Source organism: Antennarius striatus, chromosome 7, assembly GCF_040054535.1.
Source record: "Antennarius striatus isolate MH-2024 chromosome 7, ASM4005453v1, whole genome shotgun sequence".
In the NCBI taxonomy this organism is placed as follows: Eukaryota; Metazoa; Chordata; class Actinopteri; order Lophiiformes; family Antennariidae; genus Antennarius; species Antennarius striatus.
The window spans coordinates 18,900,465-18,916,725 of NC_090782.1; the positions used below are offsets into that span (position 1 = coordinate 18,900,465).

The 16,261-nt window shown below is 39.0% G+C and overlaps 3 protein-coding genes across 10 annotated transcripts in view; 2 read left to right on the plus strand and 1 right to left on the minus strand.

Annotated features, from left to right (window-relative positions):
* Positions 1-134: 134 nt before the first annotated feature.
* On the minus strand, positions 135-3,181 carry polr2eb (RNA polymerase II, I and III subunit E, b). Of its 3 annotated transcripts, XM_068319994.1 has the most exons (8): positions 3,005-3,179; positions 2,485-2,659; positions 1,719-1,834; positions 1,458-1,538; positions 1,294-1,352; positions 987-1,065; positions 570-642; positions 135-211 (listed from the first exon to the last, which is right to left on the minus strand). In XM_068319994.1, exons 1-7 carry the CDS (start codon positions 3,059-3,061, stop codon positions 577-579), a joined length of 633 nt encoding a protein of 210 aa, XP_068176095.1. In that variant the 5' UTR covers positions 3,062-3,179; the 3' UTR covers positions 135-211; positions 570-576. The 3 variants fall into 3 exon arrangements, with proteins under 3 accessions (XP_068176095.1, XP_068176094.1, XP_068176096.1); XM_068319993.1 differs by having other exon boundaries at positions 135-642; XM_068319995.1 differs by lacking the exon at positions 1,458-1,538 and having other exon boundaries at positions 135-642; positions 3,005-3,181.
* Positions 3,182-3,203: 22 nt separating this feature from the next.
* On the plus strand, positions 3,204-8,044 carry gpx4a (glutathione peroxidase 4a). Of its 2 annotated transcripts, none has more exons than XM_068319997.1 (7): positions 3,204-3,442; positions 6,007-6,101; positions 6,188-6,332; positions 6,638-6,789; positions 7,022-7,046; positions 7,322-7,381; positions 7,711-8,044. In XM_068319997.1, exons 1-7 carry the CDS (start codon positions 3,350-3,352, stop codon positions 7,741-7,743), a joined length of 603 nt encoding a protein of 200 aa, XP_068176098.1. In that variant the 5' UTR covers positions 3,204-3,349; the 3' UTR covers positions 7,744-8,044. The 2 variants fall into 2 exon arrangements, with proteins under 2 accessions (XP_068176098.1, XP_068176099.1); XM_068319998.1 differs by lacking the exon at positions 3,204-3,442 and adding an exon at positions 4,393-5,734.
* Positions 8,045-8,803: 759 nt separating this feature from the next.
* The window catches only part of pip5k1ca (phosphatidylinositol-4-phosphate 5-kinase, type I, gamma a), a 40,652-nt gene continuing 33,194 nt past the window's right edge, over positions 8,804-16,261 (plus strand). Inside the window, exons 1-2 of one of the 5 annotated variants that reach the window (XM_068319815.1) lie at positions 15,630-15,792; positions 15,876-15,936. Coding sequence is in view for 3 of the 5 variants with exons in the window: in XM_068319813.1 (XP_068175914.1) it covers positions 9,806-9,938 (133 nt within the window). In the remaining 2 variants the exon portion in view is untranslated. Of the gene's footprint in view, positions 9,939-15,629; positions 15,793-15,875; positions 15,937-16,261 lie in introns of those variants that run through there. The other 4 variants (XM_068319813.1, XM_068319812.1, XM_068319814.1 and 1 more) reach the window with 4 other exon arrangements.

A 16,261-nucleotide genomic window follows, 5' to 3' on the forward strand; every position in this document is an offset into this window, starting at 1 on the left:
ATAACTACAGCAGATCTAAAAGCTTCAGTCCACAGAAGCAACAGCTTTTCAAAAGTAAAATAAAATAAACAATTACAATGTGATAAATGTAAAACTTTGAAAATATACATGAATAAAAAGGATCAAAGTCAAAACATTTTTTGGAAATGTTTATTAAATTGGTAATTACAGGAAAAACTTGACAAAATGGAGAAAAAATGGAGAAAAAGCCCTGGAAAATAAAACACACAAAAGATGATTTATTCAACACACGTAGATTACTGTAGACTTGTTGCCACAAGTTATAAGTCACAGCTTCCACTGAAACAGATCTTATCAACCCAAGTAGCTAATATAAAACCTGCAGTATCTTTAAATTTCAACTTTCACATTGCAGTTTACATCCATGATTCTTACTGAAGAGTCAGAACTTGGAGCAGCGATAAGCTCTTGAAGCTCAATGTCGGCAACAACACTGGGGTTTAAATCTGGTTTATATGAGATGTTGCTATAGAATAGTCTGATTTTTATGTGTCTGACAGGCAAGACCCTTTTCCTGAAAAGGACAAATATATGGAAAGCACACTGACCTGTCTGTCAGGTCACCAGTCTGTATGTGATGTACCTCCCAGCTGTTTCACTGGGTCTGATGATCTTCACTACCTGGGGGGGTTAAAGAAAAGTGGACATTTTGAAATGAATTCTCATCCCACACTTTGGACAGTCCTGCCTCACTGTCACACATTTACATTAAGTACAAACACTTTGATCACAAGCAGCATGTTTTAGCATTTGTACATGGGTAATGGGTCATTCAAAAGGAAACAATGACCCCCATCTGTTAAGAGAGATTGTAACTGAATGTTATCGTCTGATACAAAATCACCTGAGTTGAAATATATGTAAAAAAGACCAAATACACAGCACCATACAGGCATGCAAAATTAATTAAAATTAATTAATGTTATGCAATGTTCGTAATTTGATTAGTTTTCTTGAAGCGTTACCTGTCCTCTCTTCAAACCAAAATAGCGAGCCACAGGGTCTCCAGCCTGGATCCTCGGCAACTGATTTTCCTTTAATTTACTGTGTTAAAAATTTCAAGGTACTATAACTTAAATGTGTGTTCACACCATTGAGTTTCATGAAAATATTTAATAAAATAAGATGCTGGTCTTAAGCTAAACCAACTATTTTGTTTTACAACAAAGTACTCCAGTTTAAAGATGACCAGGTGCAATTTCAACAGACAAATCACATTTAAAAACATCTGAGAGTCAATGACTCCAATTAGAGCAGAGTGTGAAAGGATACTATCTTGCCAGAAGTTCAGTCACTTCCTCTTTCGTCATGACAATGTGCTCTGGAACAAGCTACAAGAAAAACGCATTAAAACATACATTTGTTATATAGCTAATAATGAAATATATACTGGTACATAGGAATTTAAATCCAATGGATATTAATTTAGTGTGTACCTCATGCTCTGTAATGTTAATTAGCAGCTCCTGTTGTAGAAAATGTTCCAGTATGTATTTGGGTGCCATATCAACTAGAGACTGTCAGGAGACATTTCCATGAATGTGTGTGATAAGACAGAATGATTTAAAAAAATGTTAAAAACAGTAATACATTCAGAACATATCTACAAAAGATATTCACTAGACTTAGTTTCTTAATGAAATTCTCTTTTGGTTTGATAAATATTGAAAATATTGTCATAAAATGGACTTATTCACCTGTTTGGCTGATGGTGTCATGCCCATCTGAACAACAATGATGGCTCGTGTGATGTTCTCCTCCTGCATCCTCTGACAGTACATCTTAATCGTCTTGATTCCCACCTTGGGCTCCTCTGCAATGTAGAAATATGTCATTTTACATTATTACTGTATATTAGTTTGCCTGTGGACCTGAGGAAAACAGAGAATGCGGACATTTTTAAAAGCAAACTCAAGACCCACCTTTTTAACTTGGCTTTTAACTAAAAATTTAATTTTTTATTATTATTACTTTTAACCTTTTAGCCTGGCTCTTAATTGAATCGCATTTAATTAATCACAGATATATTTATTTTACTTTGTTAGACTGTTTTATAATGGAATTTTATTGGTTATTTTGACCTCTTTAGTCTGGCCTCTAACCTTATTTTGTTTTATTGCTTTTAACTATTGAATTTTAATGTATTATCATCAGTCATCTTTTATCTCCATAACGATTAACTTCTCTCTGGTGTTTCCTGATTTCAAAGTGGCGAGTGTAGGATGTAGGATAGCGTTTCCTCTATGTTGTGACCTTCTCAGTGTTTTTAAATGTGTGTGTCTGTGTGTGTGTGTGTGTGTGTGTGTGTGTGTGTGTGTGTGTGTGTGTGTGTGTGTGTGTGTGTGTGTGTGTGTGTGTGTGTAACATTTTTCACAGAAGTGTCTTTAGTTCAGTGACCATTTGTGAAATGTGTGTTTGAAGATTAAATCTAGCTACCAATTCTGAAATAAGTGAAGAATCTACCTGGAAAGAAAACAAACATCTGGTCTGTGGGATCATCATTATGCGCCACCAACACGGTGAGGCGTGTGCGACGGGGGCGACCCTCACTGGGCTTGTCCCCAAACTGACTCTTGAACTGATCCAGTGTCTGGTCCAACTCATCCTGAGTCACCAGGTAGCCTCTGTCGTGGCATAGCTGAGGGTGGGAAGGTTAGTTATTTAGTGTCCGGGACAAAACATTATGGTTACAAGAATCTAGAGCTGGCGCGGACACATTTTAATTAGACATTCTTAACTGGCTGCCAGCACATCTTTGTGGTTTACATCCCCAAACCTGGGAAATATGAAAGTGCCTTGTCCAGGAAAACAAATACTGTCGCCAGTGATATTTACACATAGTAAGATGTTAATATACTACACTCACAACAGTCTTAAAGTAATCGATGACAGAACTCAATGAGTCTCTACATGAGTGGAACCGCTGTTTTAGTAAAGCTACATGCTAAGCTAGCGACATATATAACTTTCCACTCTAATGTACCTGCATGATGGTTTTGCGAATCTTCCACAGTCTGTATGTCTCCTCTTCATCATCCATACCTGCTAGACTGTGAACTACCTCTAGATTAAGTCTTGATTTAAACCGTTGCCACTTCGAAACACATCCGTGAGATATCGCGACACGCGCTCAACTACTGACGCAGAGTGATGACGTAGGGATTGAATGGCGTCATCCAGGCGTTGATGTACGTACGTAGTGCCTTCTGCGAAGCTTGGAGCAGGACTTCAAAAGCTTTATCTGCACATCACTACTCCTGTCGTTCATAACAAAATACACGACGGATCCAACAATGTATAGACAGGAAATCTGATTTCTCGAGGAAGAATGAAGCTGTTTTCTGTCATTTTGATATTTGGAGCGTTGGCGGCCGGTGGACTGCTGCTGACGTTGGCTCTTTACTTTACTTTGTTCCAAAAGGTAGCATATTTCTTTACAATCCCTGACGTGTGTGGTGTTTGGCCCAGGTGTTACCATAGTGATGGCAATAATAATAATTGTAACAAATCTTCATTCATAAAATAAGTGCTATCGTAGAGCTTCCTCAGATAACTTAACCTATTCTTTATTCATTGTCATGTACCACCGCTGAATCCGCCGTAGCGGGTCACGGGGAGCTGGAGCCTATCCTATCCGGGGGACACTCCGGGCATGACGCCAGTGCACCGCGGAGCCACATACAAACACGCGGCACACACACGCACTCCTACGGACAATTTGGGACCGGCCAATCAACCTGAAGCGCATGGTTTTGGAGGTGGGAGGAAGCCGGAGAACCCGGAGAGAACCCACACAGACACGGGGAGAGCATGCGAACTCCGCACAGAGCGGGACTCGAACCCGAACCCGCCGTGTTGTGAGGCGACAGCGCTAACCACTGCGCCACCGTATTCTATTCCGTGTTAAATGTTTTGCTTCCCTCGGGTGTTTATAACACATCGGAAACGGGGCGTCTAATGTAGTTTTATACTTTTCTACCGACTAAACCGTTATTACAGTGTTACGAAAACACTTTATATGCGGTACAATGAAGTAAACAAGAAATGCTCCTATGCGCCCTTCAAACAGGAAATGACGTCACCCTGGTTGAGACGAGGACAAGTATATCCGGTTTTTCTCAGTAAACTGGGTGTTGCCTCTGAATACGGGGAGATTATGTTATCTGTCTGACACTGTTGGCATTCTAAAGGTTGTTGTGATGCAAACTCAGATTACAAGGATGCACATAGCATACAGCTGCAGTGTAATTATGAAAGGAAATTTTATTTATTTAGTTTAGGATATTTTATTTATTTTGGATTCAAACATTTAAAAAAAAACAATCAAAAAGCAATACATCTGAAAACAATACAATTGCAAATATTATTAAATTATAGACAGATTGTAAATACATAAAAGCATTAAAAGGTACATCAAAGTCAAATGAAGAGAATACTGCTGTAAACAAATTCATGCCTGAAAAGAAATGAGCTGCCAATCTGGTCAATTATGTTTTTTTATTTGTTTACTTTATTGATCCACCAGAGGGGTAATTCCTCTTTGCATTTTTGAAGAGCAGTGGGCGAACAAGTTTGGGTTGAATGTCTTGTTCAAGGATATGTCAGCCACCAACCACAGACCTTCTTACAATTGGAAAATGCTCAAAACACCGCCATACTCCTTTACTGGTTGAGTAGCATAGAAAATTAAAATCTACTTTAGCTTACTTGGTTCTGATGTGACTTAATACTGTACTACACAATCTGGATGCCCTGTAACATAAAAGTAAATCAGACATGTTATTTGCCCAAAGGCGGCCATAAGTAGGAATTTGCTGTCGACACAGAAGAAGCCACAGGACTGATCTGAGGATCAGTGTTATGTGTCCAACTAGTTTTGCTGGAGTGACATTTCATTTCGTTGTCATTTTCATTTTGGCTGCTTAATTTTACATTTTGAATGACCGTGAAAGTAATGTTTTATCAATCAATCAACCTCTATCTGAATAGCGCTTAATCACATCTTTTATGTAATATGGTAATTAGAATTTCTAGATATTAGGAGTCGGCATCACTCCCAATAAGCTTAATACTCTTGATCTGTGTGTTTTTCCCAATGGCTAATCTCGTGTGTTTGTTTGCTGGTTCTACTGGGATTAATGTAACATTAAAACTGGCCAGAAACACCAACTCTTTTGTTTTCCCGTTGTATGATTTGTGGTCAGCCTTTACTTTTTTGTCATGATGAGATTTAGGGGGTCATGTGTGCTGCAAATCAGACTGACCATGTTAAGCTCATTGTATAACAAGTTCTTTTATTTGTTTAGGCTGTTGCTGTTGTTCAGGCTGTTGCTCTTTGCCCCAGCTTCGTGGAGTTCAATCCCCCCAGTCCTAAAACTTTTATAAGGAGTCTATATTGTTTACGAGTTTGATGTTCATGTTTTGAACTGTGGACTGCAGTATAAAGGCATCTCTGATGTGGATTTATTAACAAACAACAGAGAGGGATCTATTACAGAAAAGGACTCTGTCATTTTTTGTTAATTATTACCTTCTCCTTATACACTGTGATAGAGAATCAAGTGCTTTCTTAGTTAGTGTGCCAGGGGGTGTAGTTGAAGTCTTTCAGCCAGTTCACAGATTGAATCAGTCTGCCTTCAACGGACCGCACTGAAGGGCAGTCATGCGCTTCATAGGGACTACCCTCCTTTTCTCTGTCCTGCTGCAGGCTGTGGTGAGAAACAGACGAGAAACACTTTTAGATGCATTCATGTATTTTGCATTGTTATAGTGGCAGATGTTGGTTGGACTGAACTTAGCATTGTTACGCTATGTGCACTCTATTTTTAAATAATTTTATGTTTAACATTAATATTGTCATATTTATATACAGTAATAGCGATTATACTACATCAGGGCTCTAAACGGGAGCATATATCAAAGAGTATTTTGGAGCTGCCGTCAGTTTTCTCAAGCTTGTTTTTAAACCCCGCTTTTCTTCCTCAGTCTGCTGTGGTAGAGGATTGGCAGACAGCTACGTCCATCTATGACTTCTCAGCAACAGATATTGATGGCAATTTGGTCTTGCTAGAAAAATACAGGTAAACCAATCTGTAATATAGCCATTCAGAATCTCATGATAAATCTGCTTACTACAACGTTATAGAAGTGTCTTAAATATTTTCAGGGGGAATGTTGTCATCATCACCAACGTTGCCTCTAAATGAGGTAAAACCCCAGTAAACTACTCTCAGTTTGCGGAAATGCACACCACTTACTTTGAGAGAGGTTTACGAATCCTTGCCTTCCCCTCCAACCAATTTGGAAACCAGGTAAGTACTTAAAATTTACTTTTTATTAACATGTTCTGTCTGAACAGGCCTAGAAAATTTCATTATTTTAATTCAGAACAATGAGAAACAAGATCAAAATATAAATTAATGAAGATGAGGACTTATTTTTTATGAAGGTCTACTCAAAAACTTTTCACTACAATATTCCTGCAGTGGAAAAATAAAAGCATCATTCCAAGTATAGTTTCATCAGCATCAGATTTGTAATTTTTTTTTTAACCTGTTCTAGGCTTGACTAGTTCTGAACACCTGTGTTATGTCTCTCATCTTGTCTTACTCTGAAGGAGCCTGGCACTGAAGCTCAAATCAAGGAGTTTGCACAGTCCTACAATGCTCACTTTGACATGTTCAGTAAAATCAATGTGAATGGGGAAGATGCTCATCCTTTATGGAAGTGGTTGAAAGAGCAGCCCAACGGGGGAGGCTTCCTAGTAAAGTAAGTGGTGAAAAAATGAATATTTGAACCAAAATATGGGATGACATTGATATTTCGATGACATACAGACTTGTCTGGGCGTGTTATAGCTTGCATGTTGATTCTACAAGGACAGGATGCTTTTTGGTCGAATTTGAACTATAGTACCTCCACGGATTCAATTATTATTCATTGCAGTGTTTCCCCAGTGATTATTCTTCTAACATATTCTTTCCTATTCTCATTCCTGCAGTCGCATCAAGTGGAATTTCACCAAGGTAATTTTTTTTATCAGTTATATGGGATGTATTGAAAATAATGCATGAGAGTTGAGTCTTCTATTTCTGTGTTGTTTTAAGTAAGTACTCAGCGGGCGCCCTTTGATTTAACAGTCTTTTTTTCCATGCATTTTTTGTTTATAGTATAACCTGCAGAATAATTCTTAAAAGTCTCAAAATGCTTTTCAAAAAAAAAAACCTCAAAACAGAAGTTGACTCTTTGTTCATGAGTATAATGTTCTTTGTATTTAAATATTTTTCCTCTTTTTCTGTAGTTTTTGATCAACAGAGAAGGTCAGGTGGTGAAGAGATATGGACCCCTGGATGACCCAAGTGTATGATCAAACATCTTGTTTTACCATAACCACCAGATTCTATAGGCCCTACTTTTAGTACAATGATGTGAAATTGGCCTGACATAACAATGTGTGCAGCTGAACATTCAGCTGTTGTTTTGTAGATATGTTCAAGAAAATTCAGATGAGTAAAATAAATTAAATGTGAACCTGAGAAAGGACATCCATTTGCATTTAACATAGAATTTAACTTTCACAATGGAAATGGCTGCAGCTCATAATTCACAAAACAGCAGAGTTTTTGATCTATACTACCTGGGTATGGTTATGTCAACTAATGTCAAATCTTTCCCTTGCTTTCTTCTCAGGTGGTGGAGAAGGATCTTCCTCTATATTTGTAAACGACCACTGGATTATTGATGACTCACTTGCTCGTGCTTTGTCCACTTTGTCACCCATTAATCTTTCTCTGGAACTCCAGACCTTAGTGGATTTTGTTTGGTTCCACCCAAGACCAGTGACGGCCTGTTCATAAACCCGCATGGCGGACAGAGCAGACCTGATGAAATTGGTGTGCAAACCTTCTGGGTGAACCAAGCATGCATTCATTTAGTTATTTGGTGAGAAGGAGAAGGATTTCGAAGATGTGACTCTGTGTTGATAAGTCTGTTGCATAATAAAACAGACTTTGCTTTAATCATATTCATGAGTAACGTGTTTATTGTATGTCAGTTTTTATATCTCTACTGGTGTAACTAGTAGAGCAGATACGTGAGTGGAAATTTTGTTCTGGGCTGCAGTTACATAATGATCATTTATTCTGTATAATGGAGATTGGTCAGTAAGCCGTTTGACACGTGTTTCCAATAACCATGAATGAATGAACGGCAGTGTTCAAAATGAAACTGGGATTTTCTCATTTTTATTTTAAGGTTTAATAGAACTGAAGATATGACACCTGTGCATATCATTATGAAAATTTATTTTGTCCCTTTATAAGTAATGAAGGCCAATTAAGGCCTCAGGCCTGATTTAATATGACTTGTCTATTTTGTGTAAAAATGTGTATTGGTCCATCTTATGGTTTACAAATTGAGCATGCAGTTCCTTTTCTCAACTTATGGAGGCAACATTGTGTAACAGATGTCTGTACCATAAACCTTCAAGGAAGAAGATTGTTTGCTGGGTCAATCAGCCCACGGTATGAAGCCAGTTGTTGTTTAGGAAGGGTCTTTAGTTCAAAGAGCACTCTGCAGGTGTTCTCAACCAACAACTATCACATTTGGCAGATTGGAGAGAGCTGATGTCAACAATTCAGGTGTCTCAGTATATTCAAAGTGGAACAGTTCTTCATAGAAACCTGTTGCGCATTCAGAAGAAGGATCAAGCTCCTCAGTTCATTTTTCCTCTCCAGTCCAAAGAAAAAGTGAGGGATCATTCTTCAGGGTGATATTACTAAACCTGCTGTGTTCCAAGGAGCCCCTTTCGGGCACACCCATCAGCTTGCATGTTTTTTTGGTCCTTGAATTTTTCCACACATCAGTCAACTCATTGGTTTCTTTAAAATCTTGCAGTTTTGTGGATTATGCAGCATGAGGATCCTGGTGATAAAATCCTCTCACAGTAGTGAGTTTCCCAGAAAAATAAAACATCTAAGTTTTTAAAATTTGTAACACTAAAAACAATTGAGACAACTATTTGCACACATCAAGGCCTTTGGGACAAAGCTGCAACTTTTCCTGTAACGGAGCCCTGCACCACGCATTTCTCCACGCTACAGTAAGTCTTTGTAGCAATACAGGTATGCAAACAACAGTATGCAAGAGATCACGTCCGTCCCTGGGGAACAACCACTCTCTGGAGAACCTGGAGAGAACCGACGCAGACACAAGGAGAACATAAACTCCACACAAAGGAATTGAAACCTGCAAGATAAGTTATATTCATTGAACAACCATGCCACCTACCCCACATTTTAATTATAAATTCATTCATCTTTGGTACTCTGAGCTAAATCTGAGAACTTCAGAGGAAATATGATTTTTATTTTTACATAATTAGCTATATATTAATTAATTCTCAATACTCTCGTTTATGCTTATGGATTTTGTAGCAAACAAAAATGACGGAACCATGCTTCATCGGTCCAGGTCAAGCAGGACACTCGCAATACCGCTAATCTCCTGAGGGGGGCGCTGCACCACCCAAAAGAAATCCTGGCAGCAACAGCTCAGTAGCGGCAGCAAGTGCGGAGCGGTTGACCTGTGTGGAGCGGAGAGCGCTGCCGTCGTGAGCAGATACCGCACAGATGAAGGGACCGTCGGCGATCACCGTCACGTATTCCTCCGCTTGAATCCAGTTACAAATCAGACGACACCTTCCTGCTTCCTACCACCGGTCTCGCACTGTCCCTGAGGGTCTTTCATTCGGAGGGCTTGTCCGTTTTTTCCTCCGGGAGGCTGAATGGAAGCAGCAGCTGAGGGAGCGGTCGGGCTGTCGGAGGCCAGGGACGGTAGCCCACTATCCCTGGCCGCAGCATCCGATGATGGGGACACAGTCGTTGGAGTAAGCTACGGGATAGACGCTGCAGACATGGGTACCTTATCATTTTTATTACAAACCTGCTGTATGTAATGTTTGTTTAATTATGTCGACATTAAATTATTTATATGTAGTATTACTACTGTGGCCAGAAAGTCCCGACTCATCTTTGCTAGCAAGGCATTGGTAAGCTAGCTAGTAGCTAACTGAAACAGGTAAAGTTACCAGACTACCGGTATAGGAAATAGATGTTTGAAATGGTAAGTGATAGTATGTGTGGAGTAAACATCTCTGACAGATTGATTTGCAGTTAAAAATAGTGTGTGCAGTGTGTATCCCCCACAAACAGCGTTTCTCCTCTGCATTTTTACAGCTTCAGACAGTTAGTTGTCACCAGTGTCGTTTCTGAAGAAACCATTAAATCTGTGTGGGGTTAACCATCTTGGTGCATGCTAGAACCACAAAATACCAAATTAAGTATTTTTAACACTAAGACGTACAAAGATCGTTTTCTCACAAGCATTTGAACATGTCATTGCGAGAATAGTGATAATAAAGATGCGTCTGTTTCAGTTGTGTGTGCCTTTAGGTGAAGTCAATGTGGAACACCACCATGAGAGTGGAGCATCTACGTGGAATTCAGCCATCGTTAATTATGGCCAATGTCCAGATAGAACCTTTTTAAAAATGTTGAGTTCATTTCAGTTTAAAAAAAGTCGAGGTGTGGCCAGATCATGATGTTCTACCACTGTGGACAAATTGATCCAGATTGGATAATAATCCTGATCATAATCTGGATGTAGAAGACATTGACATTTAAATGGAGGGCAGTAAGTAAACTAGTAAGTGAGAGGGGAAGAGACATGACACTGCTACAAATATGTAGATCCGGATTCTCCACTATTGAAAGTTTTTGATAATCCAGAAATTTCTGGTAAACACATGATTCCGAGCAGTAAGGTAACAGTAGAGCAACGTCGTCATGGTGATATTGCCATGTTGGCTGTTTCCTTGGTGCAGTGATAAAATAGTTGATTTTATCTTCTGATGTAAAATGAAATGCTGGTGTTGTGCATATTATGAAGGAACGTGCCCACTACTTCTTTCAGAGGTTCAAACACTGATGGAAATAACTTTTGAAACCTCAGGATCTTTTGATATAACCTTGAAATTAATTTCCAGTTCAAGTTTTAGTGATAATGGTCTTATTGAAGGTATTTGCCTTATTAGTGTGTAATGTATATATGGGAATTCCTGGGCTTGCGCTAGCCATTCGCCACTTCGCCATGGGCGAAGTAAATTCCAGATTGGCTACAAGGTTTTTAGACTGTGGCGTTCTTATTTTTACGGGAAAAAGGATAAAACTTAATACTTTTTCTCTCGCTAGCGCCGCTATTTCCGCATGCCGACGGAAATAGCCGAAGTGACCCGAACGCTCCCGATCAATGCACACGGGTCATGACCTCCTCTCATCCAATGAAAAACAAAGATTTTTTTACAAGCTAAATCCAGGAATTGGTTTACAACAAGGCGAGGACGATCGATTGAAAGAAAATAAGAATCCAGTGTTTTATAGTAGATTATGCGTTAAAATTCTAAACAACAAATGGTGAATGCTGAGGGGGGGTAGGAGTGGTGACAGACCGATCAGAAGGTAAATGAAAGATATTATCAATACTTTTTTGTAGTCTTAGACTTTTGATCCCTATGACCGGCAGGAATAACCAGAGATGCATGTAAATGTGTCTTCACCTCGCTTGCTATTTTTCATGCCTTTTTAAATTGAAATGAAAAATCATATTGAATTAAAAAACAAAAAACTAAAGTATGGCATACCAATGGTGTTGTCCAAGTCAAAGTTAAAATGTCTTCTAGTCAAAGTAAAAGTTACAACATTGAGAAATATTTTGTATGACTATCTTCACATAGTGAATGGAAGTGTTCAATTGTTGAATCACACATTTATACCTGCATAAAGTAGGACAGAAATAAAGATAGTTCAACTTGAACTGTTGACTTTAGTGTATTTTTGCAGGTAAACTGAACGGAAGATTTTGCCCTCAGAATGCACCAGAATGCAGGAAAACCACCCCATTTTCTAAAAAAATTTCCTTTCCCGGTGGGGCCCCCTGGACCTCCCCCATGACGAGCATTGTTTTACACCCCCCAACAATAGAAAACTTGCATTCACAATGTGAAGATACAGTCATAAAAATATTACTCAATGTTTACTAGTAAGTTTTACTTGCCATTACAGCAAGCCGCTGTCTTGGACATAGAATGGAGCTTTTTGTGGCTTACTCGATTCTTTTACACTGAGCCACAGTGGCTTAGTCTTACTACCTCCTAGTGCAAGCCTAGAATTCTAACCACAACTGGGTACAATGATTATGAATGTGAAAAAGTTGTTTTAGTATGTTAGATCATTGTGTTTTCTGAAAATTAATCACCAGAATATATGGATAAAATAACGTCAAACATTTGTAACAACTAAAATACTGATCTGGTTCAAAAAGAGTCAGAAAATACTCTATATCATAACTATACTGTAGTATTTTGCTCACACAGTGATTAACATTGATACTGGGCTATCGTACCAAAAAAAAGGGTAATTTAACTCAGCCTAGTGAAGATCGTGAAGCCCACTGCAGGACATTGTTTTGTCTGTACGTACACTTATGGGTGCCAGTAGCTAAATGTTTGGCAACAATCGTGCTGCAATCACTGCTAAAATTTCACTAAAAGTCAGTTTGTGGGGGTGATTGTCCATGTTGAGGAAAGTCCCGACTTGACAAGATTTCAGCAGCTCCACACGGAATAGGCTCAAAAATGAAACGGCTGTCTTGTGAGGGTCACACATCAAGCTCAGCTCAAGTACAGAGTGAAAATGGATGTGTGATGGCTTCGGCTGCATATTCTATTTGTACCATGCTTTGTACCATTGTTCTTTACCAAGAAAACATAAGCTCAGTCACTGCACCTTTGCACGCTGTTGAAAACTACAAACCTTATGACGCAGATTTCATGGGACATGCACAGTATGAAATAGGTGTGTTGTTGGGTTTGTGTTGCTATCCTATAACATATATATGTATTCAGGTTCACACGCAACATTCAACTACTGGCAGCAGAAGACAACTCTTCATTTTATGATGTCTTTTTTTAGTGAAACAACATCAGTTTAGCTGCAAACTCTTTACTTTCTACGGGAGTTGTGAGCACATGAGTAGGCCAAGGACCATGCTCTCCAGGAAGTCCAACAAGATCAGGTATGGTTTGCCTAGTCAAGTCAGTGGATGTCTTATCAGAACAAACTTTTAGAAGCTTATGTTAAAACAGCGGTCAGCTATCTCAGCTTTCCCAAATGCCTTAACTTGATTCAAAGCTTTAAGCAAAATATCATTGGTCATATCAGAGCTAACATCACTCAATATTATTGCATTTTCACAAGCTTGCTGCTTCCTTTTACACCAAGACTCATTCTCTGTAGCATCCATGTCCTTAGCTCAAAACAAGAACGTAAATGCAATTACCTTATCAGTGCACTCAATATTATGAAATATTAGCAATACAGCTCAATATAAACTCAAATGTGTAAGACACTTATCAAATTTCACACAATGCGATCCCGGACGAGCCCCCAAAAATGTAACCCTTTCACCATCTGCTCGTAAAATATTAAACCCTTTATTTAACTATAAAGACTTAAATCTATTCAAACTCAAATTCAGAATTGTATGGTGAAAGAGCCATCTCTGTTTAAAGTAACAGTCTAGATTCTCACTTTCTAAAATAAATATCGAGAGGCACCGGGAATACTTTTGGAGTTTAACCCTTAATGATAATATAAACTACGCTAAACACCATAAACAAGAAGCAAAAACACACAAAGACTTGATATTAGTTTCGAAAATATATTAACAATATTTACATACCAACACCAGCCCTATAATGTGAAAAAATCAAATAGAATATAAATACCAACACAAATACACGGGGTTTTATATTAATTAGTCTTAGTTTTGAGTGCGCTCTTTAGTTCAAGTTACTTTAGCAAGCTTGCATTTGTTTTTTCGTTGGCGCGCTTTATAGTTTGAGCTCATATATGGTACCTCCGTGTGGGAAATCACTCAGTGTCCTGCCGCAAAGAAATCGTCTTCTGGTTTCTCCTCAAAACCAGCACAGCATCCATGAACCTGGAGAAGTAGTGGCCTCCCTCAGCACGTACGACCACGACGTCCACTAAAGACCTCAGCTTTGACATCCGTCCTCCGTCCGTGCAGTTCAAGAGTCCGTGTCTCCCTCGATGGCAGCGGCTAAGCTAACCCAGCTAAGGCGTTTCGGCAGACTACAGGCACGCTCTGTCAGCAACTCAGTTTCTGCGTTAAAAGCGTGTTGTCTGGCGAACCGTTCAAGTCCAACAAAGCAAAAGTTAATCCACGTGGTAGTCACCAACACTCGCTGTCATCACACTAACTGTAATCACACTCGTTCGCTCCACTCACTTGCTGTCATCACACTCGCTCGTACACCTGTGCATCATTGCCGGCTTTATGCCCTCCTACCTTCCTCTCACACGCAGGTGAACTGGAAGTTAATTGGACAGATCAATACCGTTTTACACAACTTTTAACAGTTTTCAAGTATTTAACCAGCAATGAAATATATTGTTTAAAGCGCATATTTAAACTATAAATGAATATATTTTAACCTCTTATTTATCTTAATTTAATGTAACCATGGCAACTGCATAGTAATCAGGCATTCTAAATGACAGGAAAAACAATAATATTTATCAGGTTATTGCATAAGTTTTTACAACTGCCTGACAAGATATTGTCGAGATATTCTTTTTGCAAGACATCTTACCACTTGACACATGACCATTGTTGATCTTATTGTTTTGTTTTACTAAGATAGGTGCTGGTGCCCCCCCCCCCTCTACAAAGCTTTAGTAAGCTAAGTTAGTTATTCTCTAAGCTTTGCAGCAGGGAAGGGTAGGTGTGAATCTCTCCATGCTTTGGATGCAGCATCTGTCAGTGGCAGGTCTTAAAGGCATTGGCAGTGATCAGTAGGAGTGAATTGGAGATGACAGCTGAAAAGGTGGTTCTGAAATCTCATTGGCTTCTTGGGGTGGTGAATGATATAACATGTCACCGTGAGGTCTTGCATATGTGTAATTGCATGCTGGGCTGTTCAGCTTCACTTTTACAACATTGTGTGGGTGTCACAGCTGGCTGTTAACTAGCTGTTAGCTCTCTTCTCTTCTCTTCTCTTCTCTTCTCTTCTCTTCTCTTCTCTTCTCTTCTCTTCTCTTCTCTTCTCTTCTCTTCTCTTCTCTTCTGCTGGTTCGCATGTTTTTATTGCATTTTGACTCACTGGTAGATTATTTGATGTCATAATCTTCTACGTAACTGATGACGCAGTTTTGTTACGTCTTTCACGCTGCTGATTTTCTCTTTAAGAGGGCAAATGTGCCACTGTGGCTATTTTGACCAGATACCAAAGCCTGGCAGGAGCGTTGTGTTTTGTGCAGTCTGTCCTTGTGCTGGGCCTGGGTTTTTCATTCTAAACAATAGCTACAGGGAAGATGAATGAGGGAGGGTGAACACAGGAAAATGAGACATAAACGTGGAAATTCTAGGCTGTGTCTTCTCCTTGGCTATACATGCCACATGGATGAGAATCTGTTACGGATTTACACTAACATGAAGGTAGTGGTATGCAGTCCCCATTAAGGCAGCGACCTGCTGTTTTGAATGAAGAGAGCTACTGTTCTCACTGTGCAGGCTGTTAGTATTGCATAAGCGGCACCTGCAAAGCATGAGCTTAGTTCAACAAGAGCATGAGCTGTTAAACTTCTCCGACCGGCCCATGCTGGACAAGATTGGATCATATTAGTTATAAAGGTTTGTTAGTTTTCCAAATCCCTCCACAATTCAAAAACAAGAATGCTAGGTAAAATGGAAAATTGGATTTGCTTGTTTGTCAGTTTGTGTCAGCCATGTGATCGACGCCCTTGAAACCCTTTGAATATTGCAGTCAAACTTAAGGTGAGTAAGCTCAAAGGAATCTTATATTTTCAAGTTAATTAATAGAATAGTAGACAGCACTTTTTAAATCAATAATAAATTATGTGATATTACGTCATTTTATAAATTGTAAGGGACAGAAATGCTCTTGTTTCATCATATGAGTTGAGAAAAAAGATTTTTTTCTTACTTTTCTACTTGACTTTTGGTTTGACAAAATAAGACTTTGCTTTTTAATTGAATGCTCCAGAATATGAAAAATGGGTTAAAGCCACTCAGGACTTTGCTGTTTCTTGAAATGAATCAAATTTTCAGACATGGCTGTGTGCTTTCCTGTTACATGTCA